Here is a 16,652-nt window from a genome sequence, read left to right on the forward strand (position 1 = left end):
AACACAAGCAGACAGTGCTGGAAGCTGCTAATGCTCATCAGTAAATCAGTGGAAAATAAATAAAAATCATGATTCTGTCTGCGCTATGCGGTTTAAAACGAACACGAACTAGTGTAAATGTAGCCTAACAGATGTGTAAACTGAAGACTATTTGAGCTTTATTAAAACTATTTTGCACTGATTTATTGTGTTGGTTACATTTAGTTCCTTTGTGCAGTGGCTCAGGAGATGAGTCTTTGAGTTTGTATAAACATCAACAAGCTGAAAAATAAAAACCAAAGTTTTTTTTTTAGATAATGTAATCTTGTTAAAATTGATTTCATAAAATTGGTATTGAAAAAAGTATTGTTCAGGAACCGGTATCGAAGTCAAGGTATCGATATCGAAAATTTTTGAATGATACCCAGCCCTAGTGGCCTGGGGGTAGTCCACAGACATCCCGGCATCAGTTACAGTTGTTTGGTGAGGGGTCTTTTGGGCTATTTGTTAAATATAATATAATAATGTGTCTGATTTGTCCAGCTGTTACACTATGCACACAATAATGCAGACTTATTATATTATAGTATTTTCATAATGAAGTAAAAAATTTACATCGGTTTCACATTCTGGTGTGACTCCATTTCCAAGTCCAACCCTACAATTCTTTATGTGGTTGAATATACTCTTTCACTCATAAATATGTCATTTAATGGAAGATAAATTAATTGTATATGCAATTTCATGTTGATTTCAAACAAATGTGTTAAAACTGCAATTATTCTGCTAATTTGTGCTTTTTATTTATTTATTTTTACAGATGATCAGCACTGCTGGCACTGTGGGTAAATGGAAGGCAATGGCACGTCCATCTTTACCTTCTTCATTGGACTCCACATTACCTGGGATATCTCGAGAAGTGCTGTCTGTGTCCATGGAACCAAAATATCAATGTCAGCAGTGCAAAGAGATTCTTAGGAAACCTTTCCAAGCACAGTGTGGACATCGCTTCTGTGTGTTCTGTTTCAAACAACTCACCAGGTACCCAGGGCAACCCTCTGCCTCTTGCTCCGCATTTATTGCCACCCTCTCCATGGATATTCCCAATCCCTTTAATCTACCACTGCACTGTAGCTAGATGGAAAAATATCCCTCCTTTCGCTTGATGTTGATCCACTCTTTTGCCTCTTAACCCAAAGGGTTCTCCTTCAGTCTGGATATACTACCTTCACTTACCTCTGTGGATATATCCTAGGATATTTTCAATATTTGGTGAGCTTTACCTTGGTGTCAGTCGTTTGGCTATAGTTTTTTGTCAACTCTATAGGGATTTTATACTATTAGGACAAGTATTTTTTTATGATATAACTAATGTTATGTCTGAAAACAAGTTTTTATGTCCTAAGAAAAAAGAAAAGAACTTGTAAATGTGAATTACATTTTCTGTTTGAGAAGCTATAAAAGGCTATCTGGTATGAAAACAAGTGGAGTAATACACATTTTAAAATGAAGAGAGAGGATTTATTTTCCGTGTTTAAAATAAGTATTCTATCTTTAAAATAATGGATTTCAAGAGAATCTGTATAGAAGAGTGATGATCACAAAGAAAGACAAGATAAGTTAAATACCACTGACTGCTATTTTATCTAATGAGCCCACAAAGAATTGAAAGTAATATAAAATGCATTGCCTAGTTGATTGTGCTCCGAACATATCCTTTGAATTAATTTACTTTACCCACCTACAGATTTCATTGTGAGGACAAACTGGGCATGCGGAGGGAAAAAAACATTTTAGGGACTGTAGGGCTGTTTTCCATGTTTCCATAGGGGTAACAAATTAAAATATATTCAATTTACAAATTTTATGATTAATATGATAAATAATTGTTTTTTTTAAATGTAAAAAAAAAAAAGCTACAGCACCACCTCTCTTGTACGTATTCTAATATTCTGTGTTTTGGAGCACCTCAAGCTGTTTCTCGTCACGCTGTGTGAAATACACTGAACGGTGCCTCAAAACTGACTGCTACATGAGCCAGACTGCTGCATGATACGCAAATTACAGCTCTTGGCTGGATACAGCAAGTCTGTGTCACGCTAAGTTTAGATGGAGTTAAAGACAATTATAGTGACACACAGGAGTTGTACATTAAGCACTCGTGTGTCCGTTATTATTGATGCACATACAAACCTTGTATTTGCGCTCTCGTCGCACTGATCACTATAACATCATATTTGTACTTGAACACAATTCAGTATATTCATGTAATTGTCAAAATTATTTACAACGAGGGTTTTATAACGGATGCTCACCGAAGAAGCGTGTTTTGGAGAAGTTTGTGAGGATCAGTGGTGTTTATGTACATATGGGCATCAGACGCTACTAACACAGACATGACGCTTGTTCTGACAGAGCTTGTTCATTGATGACTACGACCGCCTTCAGATTGCTGAGTTTCTACACATTCAGAATGATTTCATTTTTAATTTGTATTTTGGTTTGTTTAGTGATTCTGAATGGATCCGTATAGTAGTTTATATGCAGTCCTTTGACATCTCCTTGTGGCTTTGTTTGGTATGGCAGGTTGACTTGTACTTATTTGTTAAAGGGGTCATATGATGTTGCTAAAAAGAACATTATTTTGTGTATTTGGTGTAATGAAATGTGTATATGTGGTTTAAGGTTAAAAAACACATTATTTTCCACATACTGTACATTATTGTTTCTCCTCTGTGCCCCGCCTTTCTGAAACGCATCGATTTTTACAAAGCTCATCGGTCTGAAAAGCGAGGTGTGCTGTGATTGGCCAGCTATCCAGTGCACTGTGATTGGCCGAATACCTCAAGCGTGTGACGGAAATGTTACGCCCCTTACCATACTGTGATGCCGTGTCCCGGCCGGAGCAACGAGACAAAAACATTAAAACCCATTATAAATGAGGCATTTGTTCTGACAGTATTACTCTGTCATATCCAAGATCAAGATTGAAGTTGAAAGGTGACCGTGCATTTGCAGTGGCCAGTCCTAGGTTATGGAACAGTCTTCCCTTATCTGTGAGATCCGCATCTTCTGTATATGATTTTAAATCTAAGCTACAATCTCATCTTTTTATTCTTGCACTTAATCCATTATAATTCTTGGCCTCATTTTAACTTATGATTTAGTGTATTATATTTAGTATTATTCTTTTTGTTTTACCTTTCCTCTTTTGTACAGCACAGTGGTCAACTCTTGTTGTGTTTATTTGTATTTGTATTTATTTATAAGTAAATAAATGAAAATGAAATTTGTTGCATCCAGTGGGGACATCAAATTTGTTGCATCGCGCTGCGTAATCCTAAAACCATGTCTGCATTTGTGATCGGAGAAATGACAAACAACAAGCACCACTCTACACTGCTCAAAACTCGTGTTTGAATCATCAGTGGCAAATCCTTTAAATATGAAAACGTACTTACAGTCTGTGAGTCAGAACAGCCGGCATTGTAGTCTACTCTCCCAGGATCAGGAAACAGTCCTCCATAAAATGCGCTGCACACATCTGAATATTTGGGTTGAACTGTTCTGGAACAGTGTTGTAAATACAACTTAACCACTGATGTCTAGTTGTGTCCTCTTTTGGAAGGCCAAACAATGTAGTTTTGCTTTCACAACGAAACACGCAGCATCACACACGACGGGCTAGAGTGAGGAACGGCTGGCGGGCTAGAGTGAGGAACGGGCGGGCTTGAGAACGGCACAGCCGGCAGATTCGACGAAAGAGCGGACGGCGGGCTTGTGGCAACCACATGTGACGACCCCGGGCTGGACTCCGCTTCGTTCACGGTGAAAGCCAATCCGGCGTTCCACAGCACGAAGTTGATGTATTTCCTCAGCGAGCAGCACGGATCAGCTCTAGGCATGACAAAGCGGATATCGTCCTCTTTTGGAAGGCCAAACAAAGTAGTTTCGTTTTCACAGCGAAACACACAGTGCCTTCACGACGTGGCAGCAGCAACAATACTACAGCGAGAATAAAAGTTATGCCTTCTTTCTTTTGCGTGTACATTTGGCCGGCGTTATGCAAATCTTCCCACATCGTGACGTAGACATGTGGGGGAGTGTTAGAATGAGCCGTTTTAGGTAGGCGTCGTTGACTCTTAACTTTTATAAAGAATATCTCTTTGGATTTGAGACTTTAGTCTTTGCAACTTTACAGATCTTCTTTATGCACCAAGAACTTGTAACACTCCAAAGAGAAAGGAAACATTTAAATTGCATCATATGACCCCTTTAAAGTTTGAGCTTTACATACTTTTAAGTTGTAAAGAATATCTGCAGTGACATTTTTGCAAAGTGTGTTTGCAAAAAAGATCACTAAATGTTAAACACAAACAGTTGAATTTTTGTTTAAAAACAGTTTCATGGAATTGAAAAGTAATAACATGAGAATACAAAGGTTTTTGTGACTAGAAAGGTTTGGGGGGGCCTTGCAGTATTCATTCTGAGAGAAGGTGTGCCTTGGAGTAAAAATTATTGAGAACCCCTGATTTCATACATTTTAAATTGGAAGGCAGTTCACACATCTGTAAATTAGGTGCGCATAATTGGGTCAATTTTTACACCACCTTTGCAATATGAAACATCATAAAAAAACATGGTAACACTTTAGTTTAGGGATCAATTCTCACTATTAACTAGTTGCTTATTAGAATGCATATTAGTGGTTTATTAGTACTTACAAAGCACATATTAATGGCTTATTCTGCACGGCCATATTTTTGATTCCTTAATTAGGAATTAGGAGTTTGAGGCAAAAGTCCTAGTTTATAGTTAGTTAATGGTGAGAGTTGGTCCCCAAACTAAAGTGTGACCAAAAAAACTCATGTGTCCGTTATTATTGATGCACAAACAAACCTTGTATTTGCACTCTCGTCGCACTGATCACTATAACATCATATCTGTGCTTGAACTAGGGCTGTGCAATTAATCGCATGCGATTGTCAAGCGCATCTCGTCAGTAAAGCCGGTTCCGTGATTGGTAGTAAATCGCCATCACCTGCTTTCAGATGGAGCGGCATTTAATACACCGAGCCGTAGTTCACTGACAAGCTAGGCAATATTGCGTTCATAATCGCAGATGAATCGCATTCAATTATGAGGTGATGGAGATTTACTACTAATCACGGAACCAGCTTTACTGACGAGATGCGCATGACAATCACATACGATTAATTGCACAGCCCTAGCTTGAACACAGTTCAGTATATTCACGTAATTGTCAAAATTATTTACAATGAGTGTTTTATAACGGATAATAGGTTATTTTCTATCCTGTTTTTGATCCTCTCTCTGAAACATACTGTTTTCATAGGCATGCCGCATTCAAGACTTGGATGTAAACACCTAATGCTATGATTGGGTAACGGTTTTGCATATTAAAATAATAGATGGATGCTGCTGTGATATGTACTCTGAAAACAGTATGGGACATTTTGGTTAAAAACGTATGAATACTCATTACAATCAAATGATCTGTAAACAGACAAATAGTAATGTTGCTACTCACACTTGTTTGTTGCGAATTCAATATATGACAATGCATCCTCTTTTGTCTGCTGTCTTTCTAAAAAGCTTGCATCTAACTGTGTCTTGTTTAAAAACTAATTTGCCGTAAAATGAAGTGAACAAACGTCAACAAACTGTCTTGCTGACTCAATCTGGAACAGTCTTTGTTAAAGTCAGCATTAAATCAAAATTAACACTATTTACTTTATTAGCGCTAAGCATGTGACGGTATCAGATTTCCATGCTGCGATTAATTGATTAAGGTTTTATCATGGTATACGGTATTATCACGGTATTCAATTATATGAGAAATAAAGGTTGAATATATAAACCAACTTCAGTGTTGTCCTTTTAATAACAACTTTATATTTATTTGTATTTAAATGTTTGAGGTATTCTTTATTATTTAAAACAATTAAAGAAAACAACACACAGTAATGATGTATAAAGTGAGCAATTGTATCAAACAGAACATAAAGTGCAAACTGAAAAATAACAACTTTTGTTAACTGCTTTTAAATATATTTAAAAGTAATAGAACTATAAAGTGTCAACAATAAACATTTTCAACCGATTCCTGGTATCTTCTGGGTATTCCTTCTGAGCTGTCATGTTTTAGTCCTTCAGATTAAAGTGCAAAAATGTGAGCATGTTCACTTTTTCTGGCTTGAAACGTGAGAGGATGTGTCCACTGGCACTAAATACCCTCTCTTAAGGAACACTTGTTGCGGGTATGCAGAGAAACTTCTGAGTAACGGTAGCTAGATGAGGTAGCTCTTCAGCATGCAGACTCCACCACTGCAATGGATCTGCCTCTGATTTTATTACTGGCACAGAAAGATACACTTTTACCACTGCTTCAATCTTTGACTTCAGGCTCAGAATGCTGCTGCCTTCACCCTCCTCTGCCCTCTGTTTCCTTGTGGAGGTGATTTTGTTGAGGAGGGTGGCCAAGCTTTGGCGCTGTTTTTCAGAGGTGGGGATGGGGGAGGTTGTGCTGGTTTGCTCTGTCTGGGCAGCTCCCTCACTTATGGCGCTTTTCCACTGCGTGGTACGACTCGGCTCGACACGGCTCAGTACGGCACGGTTCGGCTCGGCACGGTTTGCGTTTCCACTGCAGTTCAGTATCGCTTTAGAGTGGGCGGGATTATTCACATGTAGTTATAGTAGCGCCGCCTCTACTACCACGACTCCCAGGGGCGTAGCCATCATTTCAGAAGTGAGGGGGACAGAAATGTTATATATATATATATATATATATATATATATAACATCACAATATAACATTTCTGTAATCTCTATAACCTACCAGTCAACAGTTTTTGAACAGTAAGATTGTTCATGTTTTTTAAAGAAGTCTCTTCTGTTCACTAAGCCTGCATTTATTTGATCCAAAGTACAGCAAAAGCAGTAATGTTGTGAAATATTTTTACTATTTAAAATAACTGCTTTCTATTTGAATATATTTTAAAATGATTGCTGTGATCAAAGCTGAATTTTCAGCATCATGACTCCAGTCTTCAGTGTCACATCCTTCAGAAATCATTCTAATATGCTGATTTGCTGCTCAAGAAACCTTTTTTAATTATTATTATTATTATTAATGTTTTTTGAGCAGCAAATCAGAATATCAGAATGATTTCTGAAGGATAGTGTGACTGGAGTAATTATTTATTTTTGCTATGAAATCACTATAAATTACATTTTTTAATATATTCAAATAGAAAACAGTTATTTGAAATAGCCTAGTAAAAATATTTAAAAATGTTACTGTTTTGCTGTACTTTGGATCAAATAAATGCAGGCTTAGTGAACAGAAGAGACTTCTTTAAAAAACATGAACAATCTTACTGTTCAAAAACTTTTGACTGGTGTTTAGGCAACTTAAATTTTTCTCTCATTTCTAGCTTTTAATTGACTTAGAAATCAGATAACTGCTGGACAATAACCAATAATAATGATTTGTTTATATACTACAAACACTTTTTTTTAATCACATAATAAGGCAGAATACTTTCAATACTGTAATAAATGCTATGTCAGTTAGCACTGCATTGTTCATATACTTTATTACCTGGAGATGACTTGCCAAAACACAAACCATATTGTCGCAATCGTATGTTTAATGTCTTCATGTTTCCAAACGTTTCTGTTTTTCTGAAAACAGCCATAGCTGGACACTTTTGTCCATATTGGGAATTTCCTCATACAACTTTCTGCTCGAGAGCGCCCTCCGGCTTCGAGTATGAATGAAACACACTGCACGGAATGTTTAGCGCTCCGTGATGTGTTCATCTCGCCTTATTCTGGGTCCGAATAAAACATCAGATCATGCACAGACTATCCTGTCTTTTTAAATTTAAATCTATATTTATTCACACTGGTTCTTGAAAACTTCTATGCGAACACGCTTGCCCGAAAAAGTGTGGGGGACGAATTTACGTGCTATTAAAAGTGGGGGGACACGTCCCCCGCATCCCCCGCGTAATCTACGCCCCTGGATCTTAAACTGTGCACTGGATAGTACGTTTTCATCCATTACAATCTACTTTTAAATCATACTTTGCAAGGAAGTATGGTCAGCTCTGTTTAACCGCAACACAGATGTCTCTTAAAAAAAACATTTTCATTCCGCGTCGCCCCATCAAGCTCTCGCTGGATCCGCTCCTCTGCTACCAACGAGAGGAACGTCTGTTCTTCCACAACAGACAACAAACTTTTTGGTTGTTAAAAAAAGGTGCGCTCGTTCAAAACAGTTGCGTTCGATCCTTCGCTGGCTGTGCTGATTTAAATCTAGCGGTTCTGTTGTGTTTGTGTCGCAAATTCAGTGACGCAGGTAGTGACGATTCTCTCTGGCCAATCCATGATCAGTAGAATTTACACGTCACGTTTTGGTAACGGTACGGTTCACTTGGAACCCCAACCAAGGTGGTACTAAAAAAAGTACCAGGTACTGTACCCAGTGGAAAACCCCCAAAAAGTGAACCATACCGAGTCTTACCGTGTCGTACCATGCAGTGGAAAAGCGCCATTAGTGTTGTCATCTCTGTCAGTTTTGAGGCTTCCTCAGTGCAGAAGTTGACTGTGGCTTCAAGGTCATCAGAAAAGCTTCCTTTAAACCGCAGATCAACAAAGCTTATCAAGTCCATCACCTTCTTTGCATCATCAGTGTACCTGGACTCGAGATCTGTCTTCATTAACCTCTTCAGGTCTTTGGTAAGGGCACTGTCTTAATTTTTCACATCAAGAATGTCTGAGATGATGTGACTTAACCGGCTTCGGGGCTGACAAGCTTACTCTGCTCTCAGAAGCCAAAGCATCAGTGAAAGCACTGAGTGGATCAAGTATTTTTAAGACTTGCTCAATGACCGCAATATCTGCATCCTTTGGCATCAAATGCCAGGCCCCTCTCTCAGTTGCCAGTACAGCACAGACTGCCTGCTGTTGTTCAATAAACCTCTGCAGCATTTTCTGAGTCGATCCCCATCGAGTGACTACATCATGGCTGAGCGACCTCTGAGGGATGTTTAAGGCCTCTTGTTTATTTCTGAGCTCTCTTCTTCTCTTCCAGCTTCTTGAAAATCCCTGCACCAAATGTCGAGAAGCTTGGATTGCTGTGTCCACCCTATAATTTTTCAGAGCTTTAGAAATGGCTAGATTCAAGTTGTGGCCAAAACATCCAAAGCACTGGCAGGGGAAGGTGGTGTCACTCTCAAAGGCCTTTTTCATGTTTGTAGCATTATCAGTTGTAACACTGACAAGACGCTCTTTGTTGATGCCCCACTCTTGCAACATGTTATCAAAAAATTATCTGATATTGTCAGCAGTGTGGTCTTCTGTAAAGAGCTGTGTTTCCAGGCAATTTGATTGAAGTTTCCAGTCTAAGAGGTAGTGGATGGTGAAGCTGATGTATGGATGTCCGCTTTCTCCACTGCTGGTCCACAGGTCAGTGGTTGCTGCATACCATTTTCCCTGGGCTATACGCTTGCCAGCTTCCTCTTTTAGACTGTTGTACATTCTGGGTAATTCTGTTTTTGAGAAAAACTTCTCTGAGGGAATTTTGTAAAGTGGAACTGTGGTCTCAGTTTCTGAAATCCTGGTTTTGCTACAGTGTGAATTGGTATCATATCCTTAGCAATATAATATGCTATGGCTTGATTGATTTTTTTGGCCCGGTGAGATGAGGGTCCAAATGAAGCCTGACGCTGGAATGCCTCTTTGACTGTTGGCAGAACAATGGCTTCAGCTGAAGATGAACCTGCACTGCTAGATGCATGGCTTCTCTGTAAATAGAGACAGACAGGAAAAAATAAAGAAAATAGAGAAGAAAAACATTACTCTATAACACTGAAATTTTAACATGTCTTGACATTTAAATGGGCATTCTTGACACATACTAACTTGTCTGTACAACACTAGTACTAAAATTCATATTATTATTATTATTATAATTAGGGATGCACCGATACTGGTATCGGTATCGGCCCGATACTGAGCTCTTGTACTCGTACTCGTTAAAATGCCCTGATACCAAACGCCGATACCACACAGCATGTGATAAGCACCATATTCAGACAAAGAAACACCGACAATAGAACAACAGACAGCAGAATGGAGTTAAGGATGTCTACTACGAAGTATATGTATGCAATGAATATAACTAGCAGCTCTAATGCTATTAAAATAGAGCAAAAAAATGTACAGTGAAAGTAACAAAAACTTGTAAAATACATTTTAATGGGCATAATTAAGTGTGAAAATAACCGAAGGATATACAGTGAAACCAAAAATGATTCAGAGACCAGATATAATTTTTTATATTTTTTTACTAGTGGGTGCAGGACACTATAGTTCATTTATGTAAGTGAGGATAGCAAAATAAAGTAAACTGTGACAAATCATACCCAAAAATTCTTCATACAGTGGACTACCAGTAAAATTGATACAAATTTGGGTCCAAAAATTATTCAGACCGAGTCTGAAGTTGAGGTTTTCATGAAGCTGGATGACAGCATGCCTAGGAGACTACAGGCTGTCATTAAGGCTAAGGGCTGCCCGACAAAGTATTCATAGTTGTGTAAATTCTGTCATACTAACAGCTGTCTGAATTATTTTGGTTGATTTGTAATCTATTACATACCTTTCTATCAAAATTATCTAACATTATCAAGATGAATTTGTTCTGACACAGTGTAACTCTGAGTTCTTGTCATATTTTATTACCATTTTCTAAACTATAGCGAATAAACTGTGATAATGTGAGAAATGTTGAAGGTGTCTAAATAAATTTTGGTTTGAATGTATCTATTTGATAAATTAAGTTAACCAACTAACATTATTTTTGTTTTCTTTTGGTTTCTATACCCAATATTTAAAAAATTTAAAAATGCAATAAAAATACCAGTATCGGTACTCGGTATCGGCAAGTATACCAAAAATAAAAGTATCGGTATTGGGCAAGTACTGGAAAAAGTGGTATCCCTGCATCCCTAGCATAAATCTGGGGCATTTTGAGAGCAAAATTAAGTGACTAGATCTATGTAAGAATTTTGTGGTTATGTAAACAATTTTGTGCACTAGTAGTAATTTAATTATTGGTTGCATATGAATGGTGATAGTAGTAGAGCACAAAAGTCACATACACAACACATGGTAGATGAGTAAATGGTCAAAACATAAAGGCTGTAATGATCAGTCCACTGAAGGCGAGTTGAATATGAACCCAAGTGCAGCTTTATTTACAAAGTGATCCAGAATCCAAACAATTAACACAGACTTGACTTGACTTGACTATGACTTAATCACTCACAGCAGAATAAATACATTCAATACATGACAAGGAACAAAGCCAACGACATGGCTACTTATAGCAAACAAAGAGGGTCACATGACAAACAAACCAATGGGAAACAAGATACATGACCTAGGCAACCAATCAGAACATGACACAATGAACAGAGGAACCAATAGCATGAAGACAAGAGGGCAAGGGAAGCATGACACTAACAGCATGAAACAATACAAAATAAAAGACATGAAAACATGAACATGACAAAACCCAAAACAGACCTTACAAAGGCCATACATTTGAGCCAACAAAAAAAAGAATCTGTTGACTTGATTTATTTTTAAAATATTTAGTGGAAGACAACTACATGAAATATGAACTGTGTTCAAGCTGAAATATGATGTTATAGTGATCGAGAGCAAACATGTTTTCGCATTAATAATAATGGATACACGCACCTAATGTAAGACTCCTGTATGTTCTCTGTAATTGTCTTTACCTTGATTACAATCATCATCCATCAAAAATTTACTAGCACAACACTGGCTTGCTTTATCCAGCCAAGAGCTGTAGTTTGCATAGATAGACAGCAGCAGGAAAATTGACTGCTGTTACTTTAACACATATAATCCAATAATGGGTCCAATGTATTGACATATCCGATTTCTTTCCCAACTGTTTACATTCACTTAAAGGTTCCATAGAATGCATTGATACAATATTTAAAATTGTTCTCTGATATCTACATAGAAGGTATGTGGCTTAGGTAAGGGCAAAACATCTCCAGAAACGGTTTTACATGTCCATTTACAACCCTAGGATTTGTCTCTAGAATGAAATGGTCTGTTATTACCGTATTTGTAAGGGTCATGAATAATAATGTTGAGCTCTGCTCTGATTGGCTGTTTCGCAGTGCGGCTCATTTCAGTAGCTCACACAGCAGGAAGGAAACACAGGGAAAATATATATTTCAATACTTTCTCTCGCAGTTATATCGTTGGGAAATTATACTGTATATAAAATGTAGACATCAGGGAACCGCTATTAATATGCAGGGCATTGAAACTGCTTTTGAATGCACGATCGCGTTTTACTTTCACTTTCGAGATTTGCGATTGCACGTGCTGTGTAAACAATATAATAAAACCCTGTCCTCTTTTCAATGTTTTGTTTCAGTTGGAAATACTTTCCTTTTGTGCATTCATTGTTGGTTCTTTGACAAATAGCATTCTGAATTTATTTAGTTTGTTGATATGCATTTTTCAGTTGTCCAATCTAGGGCTGGAACTATTGATTATTTTAGTATTTGAGTACTCTATCTATTGGTCCATCGAGTAATCGGATAAGTCATTTTTCTTTATTAAAGAACAATACTAAATATACAAGAGAAAATATGACGGGTCTCTTAAAATAAACAACTAATTTGTTTCCTTTTCAAAAAAATTTAAATTTTTATTACTAAAATTGCATACATTAATAACCGTGAAAACTAAACCCATTTAATATATAAATAAATTAATAAAAATACAAAAATTTCACAACAATTTCACATTACTTTAAAAAAGGTAAACATTACAAACTATAACTAAGGCATAAATCAAGAAATATAAAAAACAATTTCACATTACTTTAAAAAAGGTAAACAGTACAAACTAAAACTAAGGCATAAATCAAAATAATAGTAATAAAAAAATCATATAATAATACCTAAACATTGCATTTATTTAGTGCAAATTAACTAACAAGTTTCAGCCTAACTAAAGCTCAAGCATGACATGAGCCTTTACTGTCTTCTTGGAAGGCATTGTGGCTTTGTGAAGCTGCATCTGAAGAGGCATTTAGATACGCCAATTTACACTACTTAATTCAGCTCAGAGGGACATGAATGCATTTAACCTGCAGTTACAAATGCATACATAATATTTTGTTATTTTAAACATAAAACATTTAATACTGATATTTACAATTATTTTAAAAATGAAAAGATACTTTAAATGTGAAATTAAAACCACCAGTAGGTGGCAGCAAGTGACTCCGAAACCACTCCCTATCCACTATAGGATTGGGACAAAAATCATACAAAAATGATGATAATTAAGTGGATAATTAAAAAATGTTTGTTAATCACCTGTAGGTAGCATATTCATTCTGATGTCAAATTAACAGTGCACTATATCGGGTGTCAGCCATTTTGTAGTGCTGTCCGAATTCTGAGTGAACTACTTCATTCCCTACATTCATTCACTACTTTTTACCCACAGTCAGAGGTGTGAAGTAACGAATTACAAATACTCACGTTACAGTAATTAAGTAATTTTTATCAGTAATTTGTACTTTTTTTGAGTAGTTTAAAAATTGTGTACTTTTACTTTTACTTGAGTACATTTTAAGTGATGTATCGGTACTTTTACTCCGCTATTTTCCTCCGTTTTTGGTCGTTACATGCTTATTTTAATTTTATTTTTATCCATCAACTTGATTGGATAGAGCGTAATAGGTCTCGTGACTTTCGTCAAATCAAATTGTGCATAGAAAACTTTAACCGCCAACTGTTTATCATGGCTGCTGGAAGTGCATTATCCAAGCATCAATTCAGTCACATCTTCCCCCAACTTAATATGTTAAGGTAAATTTCGGATTTCTGCTTACTAAATGATTTGTATATATGCTTGCCTATCTACACGGCCTGAAATTTGGTGTGAGTATTGCATACACTGTTAACTCCCGCAAGTGCCACGTTCGGTAAATTCCCAGACCAAATCTACACCTTATTGATGACCCGTCACCCGTGGGGCGTTAATATACTGCATCTGTGCCAGCGCGTGATGTAATAAAACTGCAGCTCGTTAATAAACGTTTTTATCCATTTTATACAATCCGCCTTCATTTAGCAAGTGCACTCGCGCATAAACAATTTTCAAGTTCAACACTTTTTGTTCCGTTCAGTTGTGGATGCTGCTGATTCACCGAGACCGCCACGGCTCAGCAAAGAGACATGTGTGTGTGTGTGTTCCTTTGAAAAAGTTTCCCCAGAAATACCTCGCTATTTAATGAATTTTTCCTTACAAATTGTATTATCAGCATAACAATTCGAGTAAATGTGTAAAAGGTATGGCATGAATTTGCCATCCTTCTAGAACAATGTGCATTTATGTCAAAATTGTAACATGATCAAGTTTAGTTATTTTTATTTCTTTATTGCGAAACGCACAAACTGGCACCGTTTTGGAGAGAAATCGGCTCTCATTTTAACCCATATCATGGTGTGTGATGCTGAACTATGGGTGTTTGTATTTGCACTGTTCTAAACATTAATATTTTATGTGCAACAGCAGCGTGCAAATAGGATAATGTGAATTACAGAATATACAACGTTTTTAAAATGTATCAATTGCGGTGTACAGCGTTTATTATGAGGGGGTAGAATCCACAGCTCAGTACTCACTACTCAATACTTATGAGTACTTTTAAATAGGCTACTCTTTTACTCTTACTCAAGTAGTTTTTTGGACAAGTACTTTTACTCTACTCACACTACATTTTTTGAAAGGTAATGGTACTTTTACTTGAGTATATTTTTTCAGTACTCTTTCCACCACTGCCCACAATGCATTCTGATTTCGGGTGTACAACTGATGTACACTCGCTGAAGCATTATTTCCCACAATCCAATGTGGAGTAGCGACGAGCTGAAAGAGGGAGCGGGAGCGAGCGAATTTGAATGAGAGCGTTTACATCTTTCTTATTTCTGCTTTAACGTTTATTTCATACATTATTTATATTAAAATATATTATATAGGCAATAATTCATTTTAATATTTTACTAATTTACTGAGGTGGCATCCTTGTTAACTTACAAAAATGATCATAATTTAGTGGATAATTTAAAAATGTTTGTTAATCACCTGTAGGTAGCATATTCATTCTGATGTCAAATTAACGGTTGCCTGAGGACGCTCTACGACCATTATCTTATCTGAGCTCAAAACACTGCTCGGGAGAATTTCAAGAAACTAAAAATAATAAATAAATAAAATTATGAATGTGTTTATTTTTGTTCACAGTATTTTAATAGTGTGATTATGAACATAAAAGCATTACAAAACTAATTAATAATATACCATCAATGAAACCACAAAGCTGACGCGGAGGTATGTATAATTACAATAAAGTAATTTTGAGTGTTATTGCTATTAATATTATTTACATGTAATAAAAAATTATATAGCCTATGTGACGAAGATGTTTTTGCAACAGCTCCAAGTCTCACGCACAGTGTATACGTCACCGTCTGAATCCGTTCACTTATTTCGTCCACTCCTTTCTGATATAGTCCACTCAACTGCCATACACTATCCACCTTTTTCTTCAACGCGGAAGTAAGCCTATGGGTGAGACTTCCGGTTCATTAGCCGCTATAGGTAAATAACGAGGAGAATAACAACGTGCAGTAAACGGTAAAACTGTTTGCACTACAAACCAGTGTGTTCATAATTTCAGATAATACATTAAAATAATATGATAAGACACACCAACTTTCAATATCAAGCAGCAAAACGAACTGTTTTGCTCAGCTAAAAATAGCTGGACGGAGTGGACGCAGATGAAACCGGAAGCCATACCCATATATTTTCCAAATGGCCGCGCCCATTTTTACGACAAGAAAAAGGTGGTAACCGTTTCAATGAATCAGTTCAATCGCAATGAATCACTTATTAACAGTAGCTGTGTCCGAAATCGCTCATTCACTAATCCATATATAGCAGGATTCCCCAAATCTTGCCCTGGAGGGCCAATGCACTGCAGAGTTTAGCTCCAACCCTGATCAAACTTACTTACCTGTGATTTTCTAATGATCCTGAAGACATTGATTAGCATGTTCAGGTGTGTTTGATTAGGGTTAGAGCTAAACTCTGCAGGAAAGTGGATCTCGTGGGCAAGATTTGAGGATCCCTGCTATATATGGATTAGTGAATGAGCGATTTCGGACACAGCTACTGTTAATAAGTGATTCATTGCGATTGAACTGATTCATTGAAACGGTGGATTCATTCAGGAACGAAACACCGTCGTGTTGCTCAGAGACGCAAAACAGCGTTGTGGCTGTGTTTGGAATTATTTTTTGTTGGCGAAAATATAGAGCAAAAACAGGCAATATGGTGTCTAAAATGTAAGTCTCTTAATATTAACTTCTTGTTTATTGAACTGTTGCATAAAATCAGTATCACATTTGTAATCATGTTGATTTTTGAAGGTGAAACCTGGCACTCTTCGTGTGATATTGACTAACTTTCTTTCTGTGGTATTTTAATGCATAACTGTATGGGGAGTGTGT

The 16,652-nt window shown here is 36.9% G+C and overlaps 1 protein-coding gene across 4 annotated transcripts in view; it reads left to right on the forward strand.

The window, feature by feature from the left end:
• Window positions 1-731: 731 nt before the first annotated feature.
• The window catches only part of LOC107567702 (TNF receptor-associated factor 2-like), a 40,657-nt gene continuing 24,736 nt past the window's right edge, over window positions 732-16,652 (forward strand). For 3 of the 4 annotated variants that reach the window (XM_016253441.1, XM_016253442.1, XM_016253443.1), the window contains exon 1: window positions 732-1,020. In XM_016253441.1, the coding sequence (XP_016108927.1) occupies window positions 800-1,020 (221 nt within the window). In that variant the 5' untranslated portion in view covers window positions 732-799. Of the gene's footprint in view, window positions 1,021-1,178; window positions 1,252-16,652 lie in introns of all 4 variants that reach the window. The other variant, XM_016253444.1, reaches the window with a different exon arrangement.

This window comes from Sinocyclocheilus grahami, unplaced genomic scaffold, assembly GCF_001515645.1.
Source record: "Sinocyclocheilus grahami isolate Dianchi unplaced genomic scaffold, SAMN03320097.WGS_v1.1 scaffold1181.1, whole genome shotgun sequence".
Lineage (NCBI taxonomy): Eukaryota > Metazoa > Chordata > Actinopteri > Cypriniformes > Cyprinidae > Sinocyclocheilus > Sinocyclocheilus grahami.